Consider the following 22,329-nt stretch of genomic DNA (forward strand, 5'->3'; position numbering starts at 1 on the left):
CGACTGCATACAATCTGGGTTTGCTTTCATATAAACTGCAACAACATTCTCTCAGCTTCAGTGGAAATCAGAGACGCAACCCTCCTCTGAACAAATTGTGCCCCCAAAAGCCCCTGATATGGTTAATATAAGTAAGAAATGAGGACACATAGCAAGAGTTATAATTACAGTAGAGTCTTGCTTATCCAACCTTCGCTCATCCAATGTTCTGCATTACCCAACACAGTCTGCCTCCCGCACAGAATAACGTCCAGGACAGAAGAAAGAAAGAATCCTTCTCTGTTTTGGTGCTAAATTTGTAAATACAGAAATTACTACTTAATGTTATGGTGTATTGCACTGCCTTTTCTGTCGATTTGTTGTAAAACATGTTTTGGTGCTTAATTTGTAAAATCATAACAAATTTGACGTTTAATAGGTTTTTCATTAATCCCTCCTTATTATCCAACATTTTTGCTTATCCAACTTTCTGCCGGCCCGTTTATGTTGGATAAGCAAGACTGTACTGAAGTTAGAATATCATAGGTTATCTATAGTTCCAAAAAAATTGTTTTGAAAATACTTGCTATTATTTTGCAACACTTAGAAAATCAGATCATTGCTGTTTAGTAGGGAAGAAGCCCCCAGTGGCTCAGTGGTTTAAATTGCTGAGCTGTTGAACTTGCTGATTGAAAAGTCAGTGGTTCAAATTCAAGGAACAGAGCGAGCTCCTGCTGTTAGCCCCAGCTTGTGCCAACCTAGCGGTTTGAAAACATGCAAATCTGAGTAGATCAACAGGTACCGTTTCAGCAGGAAGGTAACAGTACGCCATGCAGTTATGCTGGCCAAATGACCTTGGAGGTGTCTATGGACTATGTCGGTTATTTGGCTTAGAAATGGAGATGAGCAAACACACACACACACCAGTCAGACATAACTAGGCTTAATGCCAAGGGGAAACCTTTACCTTTTAAGGAAGAAGGTAATGTTGATCACTTCTGCTACCTTGGCAGCCACCTCTCCACAAAAGTCAACATTGACACTGAAATACAACACTGCCTGAGCTCTGTGAGGGGAGCCTTTTTTCGAATGAAGCACAGAGTGTTTGAGGACCGGGACATCCGTAGGGATACCACGGTGCTTGTTTATAAAGCTATTGTCCTCCCAACCCTGCTATACGCCTGCGAGACGTGGACTATCTACAGTACAGACGTCACATGCAACTCCTAGAATGATTCCATCAGCGTTGCCTCCGAAAAATCCTGCAAATCTCTTGAGAAGAGAAGAGAACAAATGTCAGCATGCTGGAAGAAGCAAAGACCACCAGCATTCGAGCAATGGTCCTCCGCCATCAACTCCTCTGGACTGGCCACATTGTCCGGATGCCCGACCACCGTCTCCCAAAGCAGTTGCTCTACTCTGAACTCAAGAATGGAAAATGGAATGTTGGTGGGCAGGAAAAGAGATTTAAAGAGGGGCTCAAAGCCAACCTTAAGAACTCTGGCATAAACACTGAGAACAGGGAAGCCGTGGCCCTTGAGCACTCCAGCTGGAGGTCAGCTGTGACCAGCAGTGCTGTAGAATTTGAAGAGACATGAATGGAGGGTGAAAGAGAGAAACGTACCAAGAGGAAGGCGTGTCAAGCCAATCCTGACCGGGACCGCCTTCCACCTGGAAACCGATGCCCCCACTGCGGGAGAGCATGCAGGTCAAGAATAGGGCTCCACTGTCACCTACGGACCCACTGCCAGTACACCAACCTTGGAAGACAATCCTACTCGGACAACAAGGGATCGCCTAAGTAAGTAAGTAAGTAAGTAATGCATTTGCTATCATTGCTGAACAAAAATTGTGTGCTGCAACCAGAAGGAAGCTGGGAAAAATATTTTACTGGAGCCACAATATGACAAGACAGATACAATTTGGTAGGTCTTTTCATACACTTGTATTGCTATTAGCTGAATCCTAAAATGTTTGAGGCAATTTGCTAAATATGGGGGGTCTGTTGACAAAACACTATTTGTTGAATGATGCAGTTGCATTGCATACTTGTTCAGTTGAATTTGTAATATTCCTGTCCTGCATTTTATAGAACTTTTCTGAATAATGGTCAGGGAATCAGTATGATTCCATATCTAAAATGGGAGGCATCTACCTAGAAAAAGTAAGATCATTAGCTATCCGTAAAGTAACTAACAGGGTAAAGGGGGATAAAAAAATAAACAGAGATCTCGTTATTTATCTTATACGTTAAAAAACCCTATCAAGATGAAAATAAAAGGAATAATTCAGGGAGAAACAGGCCACATCACTTTTCTAGATCACTTGTTGGGCTTGATCATCAGAAGGTTAAATTAAGACTTTGTTACAAATGAATATTTTTCAAATCAAAGTGACATCCTGGCTATTAAAACTACAGGACCTTTCAAAAAGCTAATGAAAACTATTGAAGGTTTGTTCTCTAAGTTGCTTGTAATATGAAAATTACCGAGAAAAAAGAGGAAAATTTGATCAGCACAGGCTTCAAAGCAGACAGATGCAAAATGATCTCTCACGGTATCATGGTACGGCAAGGTTTCTTTCTGTGTCACTGTCCCCAAGCGTTATAAAGGGTCGATTCAGTCCAAAAGAGGAGTAGGAACGTAGGGTCTCATGTAACTAATACTGACTCAGGTAAGGAGCTACCATGCATTACTAATGAGACAAACCCAGCCAAAACGTATGTAGCATTTCCAAAGCTCTAAAAAAAGCTTGAGCGCAACAAAGCAAAGCTCCATTTTGTTTATTTTTCTTCTATTCTATTTCAGTTAATCGTATTTACAAGGACTCACGCAGGACGTTAACTTTTAAGATGCCATCATAGTTAAGAGCACTCACATTAAGAAGCTGCACTGAGATGAACATTGTGAGAAAAATCAATTTCATGATACCGTGGGATGTATTTTGGCTTCATTTTCTGTTCTTTTGTTTGAAAGGTAAGTTGTTTTGGACTGTGAGGCATTTATACAATCTTTGTCATAGAAAAAAAGTGTAGCGTCTAGAGAAATTGAAGCTTGCACTTTGTTTTGTCATTGTTTTGACCTGCCAGAAAATAAGCAAATTATCTGTTCCTTTACTATTGCTTTTATTGTTTTTATAGTATTTTAGTGGGTATCTGTAATTTATTTATTTTAGATATCTATAATATTTTGAATGCTGTGTTTGGTATAAATAGCCTCATTACCTTGATGTTTATCCCATTCTTTTACATAGATTATTATTATGAGTAAAAAAAACACTGCTTTGGATCTAACAAGGACAGTTTTGCTGTTAAAAAGGTGGTCCAAAGTGATGGGGTTGGATTATTATTATTATTAATAATAATAATAGGAAAATAGTATTTTGGATCTAACAAGGATGTGTACGTAGTAAACATTCAGTCAGGAAAAGCACACAAAGACTTACTTTTGAGTACAAAATGAATACAATAGAATAGTAGTAGAATTTTTGAGTAAACCTGTATTGGTTTCAATGGCATTTTAACTAGCCTTTCTAGAATTTCGTAGGGACGTGTAGCATTTTTCACAATTATTCTTTACCTGCAGTGTGTTGCAACATTAGAATAAATATTTAATATTAGATAAAATATTAGGAAGTGCTTTCTTTACTCTTGCAAATAATATTTTGAAAAATTATTTTAAAAATTATGATTTTCATATGACCATGAGAAATTAATATCTCCAATAGTAGAAAGGCATGCAGTAAATTTGGATAGCAAAGGAAAAAAAATATTTTCATAGTCCAAAAAACATACCAAAGTGTATATTTTAAATAGGGAGGGCATTCACATTAATAACAGTGAACTTGATTCTTCAGGAATTGTGAATGAATCATTGCACTATAATCAAGTATAACTTCATGTATGTGCTGTATGCACACAACTATCTCTAGATGTCCATGTGCTGGGCATCCCAAATTCTAAAAACTTCAGTCTTTTGAAAAAGCAGGCCTATGTCATTATAAAGACCAATCCAAACAATATTGCTTTACTTTTACGAAATATTCCTTATGGGTGCAACTGACAATCCTGTCCATCCTTTTGAGAGAACCTAACTTATTCTTGCTTTTGAAATTGGACTGCTGTTGGTGTTTTTCCGAACTCAGCCTATAGACTAGATTCAAGGAGAGAGAGACTGATGTTTCCTATTTATATTGAACAGGCTCTGTTGGCGAATTACCTCTTCTGAAAAGAACTTCAGGGTGAGTTTGAATACCTCATTTGTATGCCCTTGAAAGTTCATTTTGTATGACATTGTGACACTACTGTAATACACTATAGAAATGAAAAATATTTTAAGTTTTTTTTTTCATATTCAGGAATGTTTTTTCTGTCCAAAAGATTGCCAGTATGCTTTTTTTCCATTGTCACATCTGTTTTATAACTGGAAACTCAGTAACTCAGATGAATGATTCTTAACTATTTGGGGGTAATGGATGCCTTTGAAGATTTGGTAAAAGCCAGGGAACTCCACTTCACACATGGTAGTTGGCAACGGTGGGTGTATGTTAACTGATTCCACTCTAGGTATGTTTGGAAGGAAACAATAGCTAAATAATATATACCAATGTTACCTCTTCTCCCTTGCCCAAAAAGAAATTGTTCTAAGTAAGAAAGCAAAATCAGATTTTAAAAATAGTGTAGGTTTAATTCAAAGATTGTGTTCCTTGGACTGGGGTAGACAATGAATGTCTGGTGGCCATCAATTACTTAGAATTTTCATAAGCAAAAATGGGACAATGAGAAAATTTGTCTAATAACAATAATTTAGACAACCGTCTCTATTCAAGGATGTTCGTGTGGGACATCTACACTGACCTTCTAAGCCAGGGCCAATCCAGCATGCTGTAAGGTAGATGAGCCCTGAGATTGCTCCCATAGCCACCTTTCCCCAGCTGTTGCAGAGGTGGGAGGGAGTCTTGACTATGTCGTGGTGCAGAACTTGGTTTGGAGCTGTTAGACAGCCATCCCCTTCCATTCTGTCTTGCTTAGGTCTTTGCCTGAAACATAGATCCTACTGGTCAATCATCACCTGCAGTGACATTGGCTGGAGCAATGGGCGACAAGGGAGGAGGGAGAAAAGGAATAACCTCCTCTTCTTCCCCTTCCTTCCTTGATCGCTTCATCATTGGCCAACATTATTGAAGGTGATGGCCTTCATGTTGCAGCTGGTGACTGCAGTAACATGAAAAATGAGACGGCCCAGAAAACACAGATAGCAATGAAAACAGTTGCACCAGTTCCATCTCTAAATTGACCCAACTGTTAATATTGGCTCAAAGTCAGTGGATACTTTGAATTTTGGGCCCTTCTACATTAAGAGATCGATTTAGATGTGCCCATATAAAATTTCCATTATTTTATTTATTTATTTATTTATTTATCGTGTCATCCGCAACCAGAACATTACATTTCTAACAGAACGAAATAAACAAACAGATAAAAAAAATTTTTTTTGCAAACTTGGTAGCTGATTAAATGTCCTTTGACCAGTATCTGGCCACTTGGAGTGCCTCTGGTGTTGCCGCAAGAAGGTCCTCCATCGTGCATGTGGCAGGGCCCAGGTTGCATTGCAGCAGGTGGTCAGTGGTTTGCTCTTCTCCGCACTCGCATGCCGTGGATTCCACCCTGTAGCCCCATTTCTTAAGATTGGCTCTGCATCTCGTGGTGCCAGAGCGCAGTCTGTTCAGCGCCTTCCAAGTCGCACAGTCTTCTGTGTGCCCAGGGGGGAGTCTCTCATCTGGTATCACCCACAGATTGAGGTGCTGGGTTTGAGCCTGCCACTTTTGAACTCTCGTTTGCTGAGGTGTTCCAGCGAGTGTCTCTGTAGATCTAAGAAAACTATTTCTTGATTTGAGTCGTTGACGTGCTGGCTGATACCCAAACATGGGATGAGCTGGAGATGTCTCTGCCTTGGTCCTTTCACTATTGGCTGCTACTTCCCGGCGGATGTCAGGTGGTGCAATACCGGCTAGGCAGTGTAATTTCTCCAGTGGTGTAGGGCGCAGACACTCTGTGATAATGCGGCATGTCTCATTAAGAGCTACATCCACTGTTTTAGCGTGGTGAGATGTGTTCCACACTGGGCATGCGTGCTCAGCAGCAGAGTAGCATAGCGCAAGGGCAGATGTCTTCACTGTGTCTGGTTGTGATCCCCAGGTTGTGCCAGTCAGCTTTCGTATGATATTGTTTCTAGCACCCACTTTTTGTTTGATGTTCAGGCAGTGCTTCTTGTAGGTCAGGTCATTTCCATTATGTTATTTAACTTTAATTTCCATGTGACCCTGTTTGCTATAGGACTGGTAACAGACTGCAGAGTGGGAACAAGATAACATTCAGCACTAAGCCATATCTAAAGAAATGTAAAGAAAGCCATTTTTGAATTCTTTGATGGGTGTACTGGTGATGATAAAGCTATTGGATATAAGCATGTAAATTAAGTCAAGTTCTGCTTATTTATTTATTTATTTATTTACTTTGCTTATATACCGCTGTATCTCAAGCCCGAAGGCGACTCACAGTGCTTCACAAACAGTAAAAACAGTAGAAACAGCAGTGGTTCCATACAACATATAACAATTGACTTAACACATTATCCATAAATTACCAATAAGCAATTACAATGCACAATTATTACAAAAAAACAACCGTACCCAATCTTCTCATCATCCAAGCGTAGTCCAGGTTCGTCGTCCATTGTTCCATTCCTATGTTCCATTACCAGATTGCACTAAATTACTCAAACGCCTGCAAAAACATCCAGGTCTTCACCTTTTTGCGGAATACCATTAGAGATGGTGCTAGTCTAATGTCCGTAGGAAGGGCGTTCCACAGCCGAGGAGCCACCACCGAGAAGGCCCTATCTCTCGTCCCCGCCAGCCGAGCTTGAGAAGCAGGCGGGATCGAGAGCAGGGTCTCCCCGGAAGATCTCAAAGTCCTGGTGGGTTCATAGGCAGAGATGCGGTCAGATAGGTAGCTTGGGCCGGAACCGTTTAGGGCAATCATGTATTTCAGCATTTCTTGTCCCACATTCATCTGCAACTGGCCGCCATGTTGAGAGAGATTTCTACCTCTGAGAGGGGTTTGGACCAAATGGTGATTTTCCCATTTTAAAGAAAGGACATGATTTCACTGCATTGTTGGATATAATGAGACTTGTGCACCAATGGATTTGGGCATGTACTTATCCACAGAGAGCACCAAAACCAAACTCCACTAGATACCAATAGTAACATAGTCTCATTTGTTTAGATCCATTGGTTTTATCATTGTATAAAATGAAAAATGAAATTATTATGTAAAACTTCTGCTTATAGAGGGAGAAAATGTGAAGGCAGTGACATATTTCGTATTTCTAGGCATAAAGATTACTGCAGACCAGACTTCAACCAGGAAATCAGACAACATTTACTTCTTGGGAAGAGAGCAATGACCGATCTTGATAAGATAATAAAGAGTAGAGACATCACACTGGCATCAAAGATCTGTATAGTTAAAGCAATGATATTCCCCGTAGTAACCTATGAATGTGAAAGCTGGACCATAAAGAAGGCTGAACGAAGGAAGATAGACACTTTTCAACTGTGGTGCTGGAGGAAAATTCTGAGAGTGCCTTGGACCGCACAAATTCAAACCAGTCCATACACCAGGAAATAATGCCCGACTGCTCACTGAAAGGCAGCGTATTAGGGGCAAAGATCAAGTACTTTGGCCATATAATGAGAAGACGGGAAAGCTTGGAGAAGATAATGAAGCTGGGGAAAATGGAAGGAAAAAGGAAGAGGGACTAATCAATGACAAGATGGATGGATGGATGTTATCCTTGAAGTGACTGACTTGACCTTGAAGGAGCTACCAGGTGGTGATGGCCAACAGGGAGCTCTGGCATGGGCTGGTCCATGAGGTCACAAAGAGTCTGAAGCAACTGAACAACTAAGCAACAACATGTAAAACCTCTGCTTATGTAAAAACCTTGCTTCTTTTTAAAAAATAGCTCTAATCTACCCATATCTTAATGATTTCCTCTCATTAGACATAGCTCACAGTTTGTGTCCATGAGCAAAAATTGGGGCTGTTTTCTATTTTGTTAAATCCAAAAAGATAAAATAAAAGTGAATGTTCACTTCTAAAAAACTTGAATGCTAATCCAATAAAGGCGTCTTTAATAATGTTAGAGAAATCTGAGAGAAACACCTCTCTCACGGGAGCTTGCTTATTCAGGTTGCTTTGAAATCTTTGATTATACAAGATTCTTCTTGTTTTCTTCCAGGAATGAATTTAATGCAATTCGCCAGAAAAGAGATCTCTTAGCAGCTGAGGTAGGTTGGACCACAAAAGGAAGGAAAGAAAAAACCCACACGCTCACACCCATCTGCCTACTAAGGGCAGTTTGCTATTTCTACAATGAAGTCTTTGTACAGCAAATGTTAATAGCAAAGCAGGACAAGGAGGAGAAGCTTTTCCATACCTGTTTTTCTGCAGCTCTCAAAATGCAAACCTACATTCAACCATTCATTCATTCATTCTTTGCAAATCGCTTCTAGAATTAACCACTGCAACAAACTAAGTGACGCACATCAAGCGGAAAAAGAGGCCTTTTCACTGTTATCTCTTTTGTAAGAGCAAACAAAAAAGACTTGGAATTTTGTTAGTGCTTGGCACAAAGTACAACCATGAAATAGTAGATGGGCTGTTTTGCAAAGGGTGTTGTTGCTGTGACAGACTCTGCTCAGCTCTCCAATGGGTTCCCAGGACAGAGATGGTACTTGTGAAAAGTGTTCTCCTTGGTTTATTTCAATTGTAATGGAGAGGTCTGAAAAGTAATGTTTTAATGAATTTTTTCAGGAATCTCCAGCTACCATGGCAAGTAGCTTTTCCATGTAAGACCAAGCCAAGCAGGGTTCTAATATCACAGTTTTAGTGAATTCTTTCCATGCTTTCTACTACTCTTCCATTGAAGACTGACAGGTTGAAGGTTTGAATCCGGGGAGAGCGCGGATGAGCTCCCTTTGTCAACTCCAGTTCCCCATGCAGGGACATGAAAGAAGCCTCCAACAAGGATGGTAAAACATCAAAACGTCCGTGCGTCCCCTGGGCAAGGTCCTTGCAGACAGCCAATTCTCTCACACCAGAAGTGACTTGCAGTTTCTCAAGTCGCTCCTGACACACACACCCCCACCACACACACTTTGAGATTTGTTTGCTTTAAGCTGTAAGGAGAGGCCGATAACAAGTTAAAGTATTATTATTATTATTATTACTATTATTATTATTTGATACACAACAAGATGAGTCCACAGCAGATACTCTGCTGGCTGTTGAATTGGATCACACATCGGACACTTCCCAAGTGTCTAGGCCTGTGTGATGTATCGGCTAATAATGTGTGCAGATCCCAGTAAGGTGGCCTTCTGCAGCTGGCAGATGGTAATTTTGTAGCAACGATTATGTTTAAGTTCAGGCCAAGGTCTTTAGGCACTGCACCCAGTGTGCCGATCACCACTGGGACCACCTTGACTGGCTTGTGCCAGAGTCTTTGCACTTCGATCTTTAAATCCTCATATCGTGTCAGCTTTTCCAGTTGTTTCTCTGCAATCCTGCTGTCATCTGGGATTGCGACATTGATGATCCTTATTATTATTATTATTATTATTATTATTATTATTATTATTGCAGCACTAAGATGATCTGGAGAGGCCTTTTTCTCTGACCCACAAGGGAAAGGGCCTTTTTGACAGCTGCTTCCAGACTTGGAGCTCTCTCCCTAAAGAGGCCAGGAAGACCCCTCTTTGCTCTTCTTCTGTCAGCAGCTCAATACACTTTTGTGCCATCAGGCTTTTAAAAGCAGACTAGAATTGGACTTTTAATGCCTTTTTAAAGGCTTGTGCATATGTTTTTCAGACAGATATGCATTATTTGCATTTGTTTCTGCTTATCTCATAGACTTCTGCAGTTCCCTCTGGAACTCCCATTCATGAAGCCTTTTCTCACCTTCAAAATTCATCAAGAGGTCAGTATCATTTTCTTACCTCTTGTAAAAAGCAATACTTTAATTATTATTGCCTGTGATTTTATATAGTGCTGATGTAATGCTATTAACTCATCTATAACATACTTTATAATACATTTCAAGGGATGAAGATGTCCCACCAAAACATCAGGTGTAAAGCTGAAGATGTAACAGCTGGCAGCATCTAGAGACCAGTGTAGTACAGTGGTTTGAGTGCTGAACGATGACTCTGAAGACAAGGGTTTGAATCCCCACTTGGTGATGAAACCCACTTCCCTCCTGAACAAATTCTGCCAAGAAAACCATCTGATAGGTTTGCTTTAGAGTCACCATGAGTCAAATGTGTTGGCTTACAACTTAAATTTGGAGGATATCAGGCTAGGGAAGGCAGACTTAAGATGTCAATAAAGTTTTAATACTTATTTGCAGCTGGATTTATTTTATTTTTTTATTTATGCAGGTTCTTGCCCTCAGGATTGCCTTAATGGAGCAGTTTGCACTGAGGCAGGAGTGTGTGACTGTGAGACATTCCAGGCACAGGGGGAACGGTGCCAAATTGGTAAGTCACAGTAACAAGTTATAGAGCCGCATTTCATATAAATGTCAACTGTTAAATATAATTTGCTAAAATAACAGTACACATAATGCTTTGACAACATGTTCCCTTTTTTTAAATGAAAATACATTGCAGCATGGTGCAAGAATACAGCGAAATGTATTTGCACAAACAAGCTCTAATGTGGTCCACAATGGTCTTAATTTATTCCCGATTGATTTATTTGCTAGGTTTCCAGCAAACAAATATTATTATTAAATGAATCAAACAACGTTCAAGTCTTTAGAAACATACAAAGAAATAAACAGTTAAGGATCAAAGGCTATATGGAATAATTCAGTTTTAAGTAATGAATGGAGGAGGAATGGAACCAACCTGGTCTCACTTGGGAAGGGAGTTCAAATTTCCAGATATTTCTTTTGGGAAAGTCTTGTGATATATTTTGGTCATATAGACTCCCCCAGAATGGGTGGTTCCCCAAATAAGCCTTTATTGAGAACTTTTGATTCTGAGCACATTTGTATGGGAGGAGTTGGTCTTTCAAAGACCCTCCATGACATTTATGGTTTCTGATGATCCAAACTTGGGCCCTGCATTTAGAGTGGAAGCAGATTGGTAGCCAGGGTACTTTGTTTAGAAGTGATATATGTAGTCTTTAAAGTGTATACTATAGCCTTGCTGCTGCATTTCAAGTGCAGACCCGTTAAGGACTTTATCAGACAGGGTGATTGAACGCCCTATGATTCAAAATCCCACAGGCCAATGTCCATCAGGGTGAAATGGAGTTCTCCATCACTGCAGATATTAATCTAAAAAGGAAAGAAGGTGAAGCATTGTAAAATAGTTCCTCCATGTCCCATATAAATCTAATGACCCAGAAGGATACCAAAATCAAGAACAATGGATTGGCATCCTACATTTCCAACTTCCAATTAGCTGCATGTATTGTAGGTGTGACAATTTTTGTAAAATAGTAAAATAACAGCAACATATGGAATGGGTTCTGTTGCATTTGTTATGTTGGCTTTTGTTACTATACTTGTAAACAAATTCTCTATTTTCTTATAGTTGCAAATGCTGGCAAAGACAGAGATGGCATTTGCAAATCATGGGGACAGTATCACTTTGAAACATTTGATGGTATCTACTACTACTTCCCAGGAAATTGTTCTTATATTTTTGTGAAAGACTGCGGTGATCCAGAGCCTCAATACACTGTGTGGGTAAGACAAAATTTTGTTCAAGAAGGAAGTTATAGTAGTGAGAAAAATTAATGAAGCCCACCCCCTTCATTTCCTATAAAATCAGAATAATTGAATCATAGAATTGGAAGAGCCCACTCGCACAATCAAAGCACCCCTAACATATTTTTAAAAGCTCCAAAGAAGAGGCTTTCACCATACTCTGAGGCAGTGACTTCTACTATTGAACAACTCTTATGGTCAGGAAGTTTCCCCTAATGTTCTGGTAGAATCCTGTAATTTGAATCTACTTCTCCGACTCCAAGTCTCCAGAAAAACAGAAAATAAACCTGTTCCCTCTTTCTTATGACATTTTTACAAACATATAACCTGAATGATCACCCAGTTGGTCTAATTACATGTGAGGACCTCTTATCAGAAAATGCTGTTTCATCTATTTAAAAATAGGAGAAAGATAAAAATGTAGATTTTTATATAAGCCAGGGAAATGTTGCAAATTCATTGTGTGCAGTCATTGTATGTGTTTGTTGTTCCAAGTCATTTCCAAATTATGGTATCCCTAAGGTAAACATATCATGGGGTTTTCTGAGAATTGCACTAGGTCAACCTGTGGGTTTCCATGGCCAAAGTAGGGAATTGAACCCTGGCCTCAAGAGTCATAGTTAAATCCTCAAACCACTACACCATGCTGGTTCTCTGTATAATGTATCAGAAATTTTCTCTTCTCACGCCAGAAGAAATCATAGTCATAGTAAAAAGAATTATGTATTATTGGGCATGACTAGAGATAACACTCAATTCTGGATCCTGTGGTAGGAACAGTTGATCACAGGTGTTTCTAGCTCTAGTAGTTTTGGATACAACTTTTGTGTTATGAAAATGTTGGGTGGAAAAGAGGTTCCTTACTACTATTTATCCTTTTCTCTCTTTTGAAGATAAATAACAGTCCACATTGTGTTGGTTCAGTATACTCCTGTTTGCGGTCAATCAGCTTGTTTTTTTCAAATCACGAGGAAATACACATATTTCGTCATGAAGTAAGAAAGGGAAAAATTAGGTAAATAATCTAAAAATATATTTTAAAAGTAGAAAATGTATATGAAGTACATGGATTTTTCCAACTACAACTCTGTTCTATATAAAGGTTCCCTTGACATTAAGTCTAGTAAAGTCCGACTCATCTCCATTTCTAAACCGAAGAGCTGGTATGATCCATAGATATCTCCTAGGTACCTGCCGGAGTAGTACCTATTGATCTCCCAGTTGCATGTTTTCAAACTGCTAGGTTGCCAGAAGCTGGGGCTAATGATGGGAGCTCATGCTGCTCTGTGGATTTGAACCACCAACCTTTTGGCCAGTAACTTCCACAGCTCAGCGGTTTAACCCACTGTGCCACCGTGGCCCCCTCGTCTCGTTTATATACTATAAGTTAAATCCCTTTCCTACTTCCTGTAGGTTAGACCCACTGAATCAATGGGTTTCATATACATTTGGATTTATTGGTATTGGTACTAATAATCTGATTTATGGTATGTGATGAATCATAATGTTTAAATTATAGAGTTTGTTGATTATTGTAGTAGAGCTAATTTTTCAAAGTAATGCCATTTTTACATTAATATGTGAAAAAGAGAGGGTAGTATTAGTTTATCTGATGATAATGTAAACATTTGCATACTGAGAAGAGAAAATGATAATTAATTGAAGAATTCAACTTTTGTAATTTTATAATTTTCATAGTAATTTGATTTTTTAAAATTTTGTTTTATTTGACATAAGTTTTGAAAAAGCAGATTTCTGTGTGATCAAATGAGTATAACAACAACATAACATACAGTTTATTTTGCTTTTTTAGGTTGACATTGCCCCAGACAATTGGAAATATTTTCATTGAGAGATTAGCAGATTATATTCTGGTGAAAACTACCTTTGGCTTTTCCCTGGCTTGGGATGGAAACACTGGAATTTACATTAAACTAACAGAAGAGCACACAGGGAAAACATGTGGTCTCTGTGGGAATTATAACAACAATACAGCAGATGATTTTGTAATACAAAATAGTAAGCACATAATCTATGTACATTATTTGTGACAGCACATTATTAGACCATATTCATTTGCAGTTCTCTGTGCTTAAAGGCTGTTAAACCAGCTGTAAATTGCAATTACATATTTTTCTCAACATTTGAGGATAATATTTATATTTAATATTCATATAATGCTTTAGATAGTAGTTCTGAATTTTGACCCCCCAGATGTTTGATCACAATTAATATAATGCCTGTCAGTCATGCATGTGACCAGAGATCTTTATAGTTACTCCATAACTCAGTCACAAAAAGTTGCTCTCATTTATGGCAGTTTATCTTCTTTTACTTTTTAATACCTAATCATGTAAAATCAAGAGAATATATGATGTCAATTGAATTCTTTCATGCTACCAAAAGCATGTGAATTGGCTTACAATTTAAGGAGATATGCTTAGGGATGTAAGATATGCTTGTAGTTCGCACAGAAATACAAATGTGGTACTTGTGCTGCAGTTATTCAGACATATCTCATTTACCTTTCTTTGATTTTTTTTAATATTACACTTTCTTCAAGATATGACAAACCATTATGATGGATTGAACATTCAGGATATATAATGACTGAAAGTTAGGCACTTGATATAGCTCCCTGAAATGGTCTGACATTTGCCACCCAATGAATGGTTTTTACACGGGTAGGTGGAAAACAAGGGGAAAGAAGTGGGAAAAGAGGGAAAGTGGAGGAAACTGTCCTCCGTTCCCTACTATCTTTTCCTGTCTTCTGGGATGGCCTTATATTCCACATGGTTTCCCATCCTTTCCCTGCTTCCTCTTCATGTTGTTTAATGAGGAGTCGGGTAACACCCGGCTGTCAAATCCACTCTGGGCTCCATTTCTCCACGCTGCCAAAATGGAGCCCCATGGAGTTCCATCAAAAGTTGCCCTGCATCATGTGATGGCAGGCCTGTAGCCAGGATTTTGTTTCGGGGGGGGGGGGGGGGGGCTGAGTCTGAGTGAAAGAGGGTCTACCCTAGCAAACCTTTTGTATCGTTACCCCAATACCCCCATGCATATGGGATATATTGAGTATAGTGATCAGATCATGATATGAATAAATATAGCAGTTTAAATAATGCACCAGTAACGCCTTCTCGCGGACCACCACCAGAATTTGGGGGGGGGGGCGGAAGCCCCCCAAGCTACCCCCCCCCCCCCCCCCCGGCTACATGCCTGTGTGATGGGTTCCATTTTGGCAATGTGGAGAAATGAGGAGAAGATGCAGATAATACTTTATCTTAGCTTTTCTTCAGATTCCAGCTCCTTTTGCATTCTCATACTTTCTTTTTGTAGTTCTTTGGTATTTAAGCTTTGAATACGTTATTATGCTTAAAGTGGGAGGGATGTACCAACCTAAAGGGGCTGTGTTTGTCCTAGGAAAGTCTGAACTGGGTTTTGTTTTATATAGATTGTAAGTCAGCATTTGCGATAAAGCGATTCTGATTTTCTATCAGCAAAAGGGCTGTTTTCTCTAATGAGAAATTCCTCTTACAGTATAGACGTTCAATGTGTTGTCCAAGGCTTAATGGCTGAAATCAATGGGATGCTATGAGTCTTCTGGGCTGTATGGCCATGTTCCAGAAGCATTCTCTCCTGACATTTCACCCACATCTATGGCAGACATCCTCAGAGATTATGACCTCACAACCTCTGAGGATGCCTGCCATAGATGTGGGCAAAATGTCATGAGAGAATGCTTTTGGAACATAGCCATACAGCCCAGAAAACTCACAGTAACCCCAGTGATTTCTCTTATGTCCATTAATGATGACTAAAGTCCACCTAGTACTTGGTCCCAGCCTGATCACCCAATAATCTTTCACTAATGCGTTACTAATACCCTAAATACAGTAAATTACCAACTCTCTTAAATATCCCAACTCCATGTGTTTAAATACAAATTGCCCCATGTTGGGGTTCATTCTGTCATATTTGTTTCCAGCACAAGAATGTAGTTTTAGCCATATGAATAAAAATTCTATAAAAAAGAATGTAGTTTTAGGTTAAATATTGTTTCAGCCACACATATAATTACATTGAGTGCTTTGTTGTAAAAGAGAACTTAGCAAAGTCAAGTTTGGAACTGGTTAGAAGTCTGAGTAAGTAAATATATATTTTGATGTTACCTAGAAAAAATGTGGTGGCAAAATGTTGCTTCTTCTTGTGCCAAATTCTTTTTTTTATTAGGTGACTATTCAGAAGATATTGCTAAATTTGCAAACAGTTGGTTGGTGGAAACTCCAAATCACGCAGCTTGTGTAGCTACACTCTCTGATTTTCCCAGTCCTTGCTATATTGATGCACAGTCTTATGAGGTAAGTTGTTCAGTTTGCTATTTCACGTAATAATGGCCTCTACAACATGTATTTTGTGAACGGAAGGATTTTGTGCAAGGAAACCTTTTGAGCATTTGTCAATCTTGTATAAATCCCTGTGAATCCTTGAAAAATATTTTCTTGGGAGATTGGAAACCAAAAGTGTCTTGGAGGTGGTCATTTAGGTCATGGTTGGGAAAAGTGAAGTCCATGGGCTGTTTATCGCTTCCAATGCCATTTTCTTTGGCCTCAGGTGTTTGTATGTGTGTGTATTGCCCAAAATTGCCTTTGGGAATGTGAAGGGTATTTACACCATGTTTGGAAGCCCCTTGCCACTCCAGGGCTAAAACACATTTTGCAAAATGTTTCAATTTTTAGTCCAAAATGTCATCTGGGGGGTTGGTCAAGCATTAAAAGGAATTCTGTTGATTTGTTATAGAGATATTAGATCCTCATAACAATATCCATGCAGTGTGTGGGGTGAGCTGGGAGTGGAGAGCTTCTGTATTAAAATGTAGTACATTTGCATTAGTAATTATCTGGCTCCTTCTACACACAGGACATCTACTTCAAGTGCCAAATACTCTTGCAGTTTCCTTTCTTTAGCTGCCATCAAAGCATAGACCCTTATCCATATATTTCCAGCTGTATGAATGATCTTTGTAGGTAAGCAGAGAATAAATGTTTTGTTGGTTTCATGGGCTGCATTATATAGTAGTTATTCTTATACAATTGTCTTGTACATGACTTTCTGCATCAGGAACAATTCTAAATATTCCTGCTAAGGTCAACAATCAGAAGCATGGGACTTACATTACTTGACTCACATTGGATTGACTTTCCTGGGGTCATGGATTCATAGAGCTGGCAGGAACTACAAGGGCTGTTTAGTCCAACGCCCTGCCATTCAGGTGTACAAAATGAACACATTCCTGAAACATGGCTCAGCTCTTCAAAATAACATTACATTGGGAAGTCTTCTGCAGTTTTAATTTCAATTTTGGAAATGTCAATACTTCTCTCTCCCTTGAGGATAATGTTACTGAACACCTGAGCACATTTCTGGTCCTGAACCTGGCATCTTGCCTGACATTTCTACCTGAAATGTCATGTTTTATTTTTGCTTTTTTAAAATTTGAAATTGGTAGTAAGTAAGGATTGGAGTTTTGTTAATTTTGGGCTATTGATGAACAAGAATTCTTGCTTTGCAGTTCAATGCGAGAAGCAGTTTGTGGAGTCATTGTCTATGAATGCCAAATTCTTCTTCTTCTTTTTTTTGAGACTTGTTTAATTGTTTAATTCGATTACATGTCACAAAAGCATCCAATAGCAATAAAGGAACAAAACAAAGCTTGACCTGATGACTGTATAAGAAGGAATTTCAAACCATTAGGATGCATACACATGCATAAAATGTTATATTTAGCTAGTAAGGGTTTATTTTGTCTCTTCAGAGAGAATGATGATGAAAGTTACTGCCGTGCAGTGACAGAATACACTCGATCATGTTCGCATGCAGGCTATCCAATACGAGATTGGAGGGATGATTTTCCAGCATGCAGTAAGTTTGGAGCAAGTTCTGTTTTAATATTGGCCAAATGAAATAAAACTGGTGTTGATCTTTTTTTGACCACCCTAATGTCAATACTAGTGGGCCATTTTGAATGTAGTACCTCAGCCGACAGCTATGGTAGTCATATTACAAGTATTCAGACACATGAATAATTCTAGCCAATAGAATTTAGATATCGATTGGGATTAGTTAGACAGATTATTTGTTTTAGATCATGCCAAAAAAGACATGTAATGACTATATTTCCTTAATGTATTTAGTTCTTTAAAACATTTCCCACCATATTAGATTTCGGAGCAGTTTTGAATGAGATTATCATGCTAGATTTCTTTTGATGAGATCTTGATTTTTGTAAATGCAGAATTATATCCCCACATTCCTTTCATTTTAAACACACCTTTAAAGATGTTACTCTGTTTTGTTTTTAAAATTTGAACTTGACATAGATATTAAATTTAAGATATTAGTGATGAAGTACACTAGTATAAATATGTAGTCTTACCAGTTATTGGTATTAAAAATATAATAAATCGTTTGAGTATTTTGCATATTTGGCCAAATGAAATTAACCAGAACATAATGTTTAACTTGTTATATTGTAGCTGATAAATGTGAAGACACTTTTATCCACCGGGATTGTATTAGCTGTTGTCCACCAACCTGTACCTTTGAGAAAGATTGCCTTGGAAGTAACCTTCATTGCTTAGATGGATGCTACTGCCCAGATGGTAAGTGCAATTTTAGCATTGAAATATGCCAAGAACAAGAGAAGTATATTTAAATAGAGACTGTATTCAATTCATTTAGGTCTTCAGAAGATCCGGTCATGGATTTCTATGTTACATATACAAAATACGTGCAGATTTCCATACACAGCTGTTAAAAATGGTCAGAAATTACATTTTGGATCCCCAAATATATTAATGATTGATACAGATACGTAGATTTGGTAATTTAATTAAAATGTGAGTGTGAGTGTGGATGGCCTGAGTATTCTGATTCCTTTGTTTGAGCCCAATCTGGCCATACGCACCCCAAAATATCCTCTAAGGAGATAAGGTAGAATAAATCAGTTTAGAGCAGGCATCTTCAAACAGCTGGAGGACCACAGTTAGAGGATGTCTGGTTTAGAGCCTTAGATTAAAAAAACTTTACAGAGTAGCATATAACCAAGCCATTTTAGAATAAAATATTCTAACAAGCATTTGAGTAGATGTACTCATTTACAAATGTCAAAGGGATATTTATTTGCAACGAAGAGACCCTTTGGGAAAAACATTACACAGTCAAAAATAATAAGATTTATCTGTATCAAGTTTACTCCAGTAAAATTCAGCAGGAACACAGCATATGCAGAGTGTAATACTATAAGCAGTAAGACAGACACAAATCTGAGTTACAAAATTTGAAGAAATAAAGGAGGGGAAAACTAACCCATAACAACCATGATAGGTCCCAATTCATGAATCAGAAAAACTCAGAATCTCCTAGTTATTTAGCTTATGTTGTAAGAGCAATTATCACTTTTGTTTACTATGGACAGAGTTCCACCTTAACTAGATTTGAGGAACAATCTTTTGAAACTGTCAATTATGGGATGAAGTGTTATCAACATTCCTCCTCTTATGCCATGATATTTTGGCTGAGGAATATCCTCACAATCTTTGTTATATATTGAATGGCTAGTAACACTGTATTTCCTGTAAGCTGTGATTTCATTAATGTTATTTTTGTTACTTAGGGCTTATTCTGGACAATGGAACTTGCATTTCTGTATCTGAGTGTCCTTGTATTTATCATGGCAGAGCTTTCCCTGTAGGCTCAACAATTGAGCAAGAATGTAGTAATTGGTATGTAATTTTTGTTTTTTCCCCCCTCTCCCTACTTTGTGTCTAAAAGCTCACAAGTCTTTAATTGTAAAGGATTAGCTGTGTTATTCTGCTGTTGAAAGAATGTTTTTATATATACACATTTATTTAGTAAATAGCAAAGCATTGCAAAGTAAAGTTATATAACAAAAATGTTTGCAGTGCTTCTCTATCATTCCTAAATGCATACAACTAATGTTTTTCTTACATTACAATTTCTTTAGCATTTGTATTGGTGGAACATGGAACTGTACTCAACATGATTGCCCAGGTCAGTTTTTTCTTTATAAATATGTAGATTGGTGTATACGTATGTGAGCTATCAATTGATTTCTAAATTAAGAGTATATCTACACTAAATAATTAATGCAGTTTGAAACTGGCATGGCTCATGCTATAGAATCACGAGACTTATAGTTTTACAAGGTTTTTTAACTTTGTAAAACTTTAACTGCCAAAGATGCTGGTTGCTCACCAAACTACAAATCTGAGGATTCCACAGCATTGAGCCATGGTAGTTAAAATCATGTCAAACTACATTAAATCTACTGTGTAAATACACCCCTAATACCAGGTGGAATAAAATTAAATAAGTCTATAAAATAAGTAAAACTAATCTAACAGCACAATCCTATGCATTTTTACTCAGACACAACTTCCACTGAGTTCATTGGAACCATGTGTTCATGGGACTGCAGTTGTTTCTAGGCTTCAGTCTTCAGAATAGTGTCTCCAAAATTATTAACTCTCATTCATTCATCTTTCATGTAATTCCATTCAAATTATACATCATATGTTTCATGACATTACTGCACATATAGGCATGTAGAAAGTTGTCTCTTCCTTCTTGATGGAACAGAGACAGTATAACTAATAGGACGCTTGGGTTTATAACAACAACAACAACAACAAACTTTATTTGTATCCCACCCCATCTCTCCATGGAGACTCAAGGTAGCTAACAAAATAAAAAGACAAACATGCTATGCCATCAAAATAAATAAATTAGTAAAACATATTTAAAAATCTTTCCCACTGTGGTATATAAGCCCACCCAACCTTTAACAGCAAATTACTTTTGAAGTGGTTCTAAGTTTTAAGATATGTCATAGATTAGTAAAGAAAAAAGTAGAAAAAGAGATGCAAGAACTTCAGAAGATTATCTCACAGCTTGTTCCTTCCTGTCATCTCGCTGCATGATATGGCTTTGCTAATTACTTCTTTTTGTCTTTAGCGGAGTGTTCAATTGTTGGTGATTCTCATTTTACAACATTTGATGGTCGTCATTACACCTTCATTGGGATATGTCAGTACATTTTGGTGAAAGGCACTGGGGAAGATAAATTTACAATCACTTTACAGAAAACTCCCTGTGGTCAGGTACAGTCACACTTGTATTAAAATTTCATAGTGATAAACCAATGCCTACATATCTTTATGCAGTTTGAGCCAATAAATTAAGGATTAGCAATGGTAAATCACCTTTTTTAATAAAAAAAATGAGCATCTAGTTGATCATAACCTGGATTTTATTTCAGTTTTAAGGATTGCCTTTTGTAAAACCAATTGTGCCTTTTACTGAGATTAAGTCTACAGAGCTTTTCATTCATGCATGATTACACAAGTATCTACATATTCGGTTACAGACCGAGCAGGTGTCTTAGGCAGATAAATGCTCTTGGTGACAGGGCTGAACAGTTTTGATATACAGCCAACCAGATAAGAGGCGTTTTGAAACTGACTGAGTTATTTATTTGATATTTTATAAACTCTCTCATTTCTTGGAAAAATAAATCTGAGAGCACAGAGAATATTGAAATATCAATGGCAGGCCATTCCAACTAGTAGTGGCTAAGTTATGCTGAGTTTGCTACAACATCAAATTCTTTTTAAAGTAATTGTTTGCATTACATTTTAAGAATAAAAAATATATGTTTGTTTACTTGATTTAGAGTCAAAGGGAATGTCCATTGTTTATAAACTCCATAGTAAATGTCTTATGGAGGATGCATTATAACTTTACCTTCTATCTTTTGTTCTAAAGTAGTAGCTTGACAGGAGACTGAAGCCTGACTCAGGGTCCATGTACACTGTAGAATTAATTCTGTTTGATACTACTTTAAGTGCCATGGCTCAATGTTATAAACTCCTGGGAGTTATAGTTTGTTGAGGTGCCAAACTATAGCTCTTTGGCACAGAAGGCTAAAGCCACAAATCCCATGATTCCATAGTATTGAGCCATGGCAATTAAATTGGTGTCAAACTGCATTAATTCTATAATGTAGGTGCATCCTCTGTCATGAGGTATACTAAATCGTTATCTTACATATTGCTGTGAGGATAACATGACAAGTTTGGGGAATTCATTCTTGTTCCATGGAAGAAAGTGTAATAAAAATGTAATGTTGGTCAAAGGAATGTTATCTAGTTCAATGAAAATGTTTCTGTATGTCATTCTTTTCCCCCCTCTGGAACACTCTGGCTCATACAGAACCTTGATCAAGCATGCATTCAGTCTGTAACACTTGTTCTTGAAGATGACATAAACAGGCAAGTGACTCTGAACCAGGGTGGTGAAGTTCAGTATGGTTCTTCCAGCCAGGCTTTAAATCTAAATGGTAAGACACTTTTACTTTTATATTTCTGTGGGGTTTATATTGTTTCTGAGTTCTTTTAAGTAATCATGTTAGGGTTTATTTTTG

General features: G+C 38.0%; 1 protein-coding gene across 1 annotated transcript in view; it reads left to right on the forward strand.

Moving 5' to 3' along the window:
• The first annotated feature begins 2,792 nt into the window (after nucleotides 1-2,792).
• Nucleotides 2,793-22,329, forward strand: part of OTOGL (otogelin like) — a 95,648-nt gene continuing 76,111 nt past the window's right edge. Inside the window, exons 1-13 of the mRNA XM_067468495.1 lie at nucleotides 2,793-2,954; nucleotides 10,486-10,584; nucleotides 11,650-11,804; nucleotides 12,719-12,840; nucleotides 13,639-13,844; nucleotides 16,059-16,186; nucleotides 16,746-16,852; nucleotides 17,641-17,747; nucleotides 18,362-18,487; nucleotides 19,501-19,609; nucleotides 19,852-19,898; nucleotides 20,862-21,007; nucleotides 22,119-22,245. Coding sequence (XP_067324596.1) covers nucleotides 2,876-2,954; nucleotides 10,486-10,584; nucleotides 11,650-11,804; nucleotides 12,719-12,840; nucleotides 13,639-13,844; nucleotides 16,059-16,186; nucleotides 16,746-16,852; nucleotides 17,641-17,747; nucleotides 18,362-18,487; nucleotides 19,501-19,609; nucleotides 19,852-19,898; nucleotides 20,862-21,007; nucleotides 22,119-22,245 — 1,558 coding nt within the window. The 5' untranslated portion in view covers nucleotides 2,793-2,875. The remainder of the gene's footprint in view (nucleotides 2,955-10,485; nucleotides 10,585-11,649; nucleotides 11,805-12,718; nucleotides 12,841-13,638; nucleotides 13,845-16,058; nucleotides 16,187-16,745; nucleotides 16,853-17,640; nucleotides 17,748-18,361; nucleotides 18,488-19,500; nucleotides 19,610-19,851; nucleotides 19,899-20,861; nucleotides 21,008-22,118; nucleotides 22,246-22,329) is intronic.

The sequence above is a fragment of the Anolis sagrei genome, chromosome 5 (assembly GCF_037176765.1).
Source record: "Anolis sagrei isolate rAnoSag1 chromosome 5, rAnoSag1.mat, whole genome shotgun sequence".
NCBI lineage: Eukaryota > Metazoa > Chordata > Lepidosauria > Squamata > Dactyloidae > Anolis > Anolis sagrei.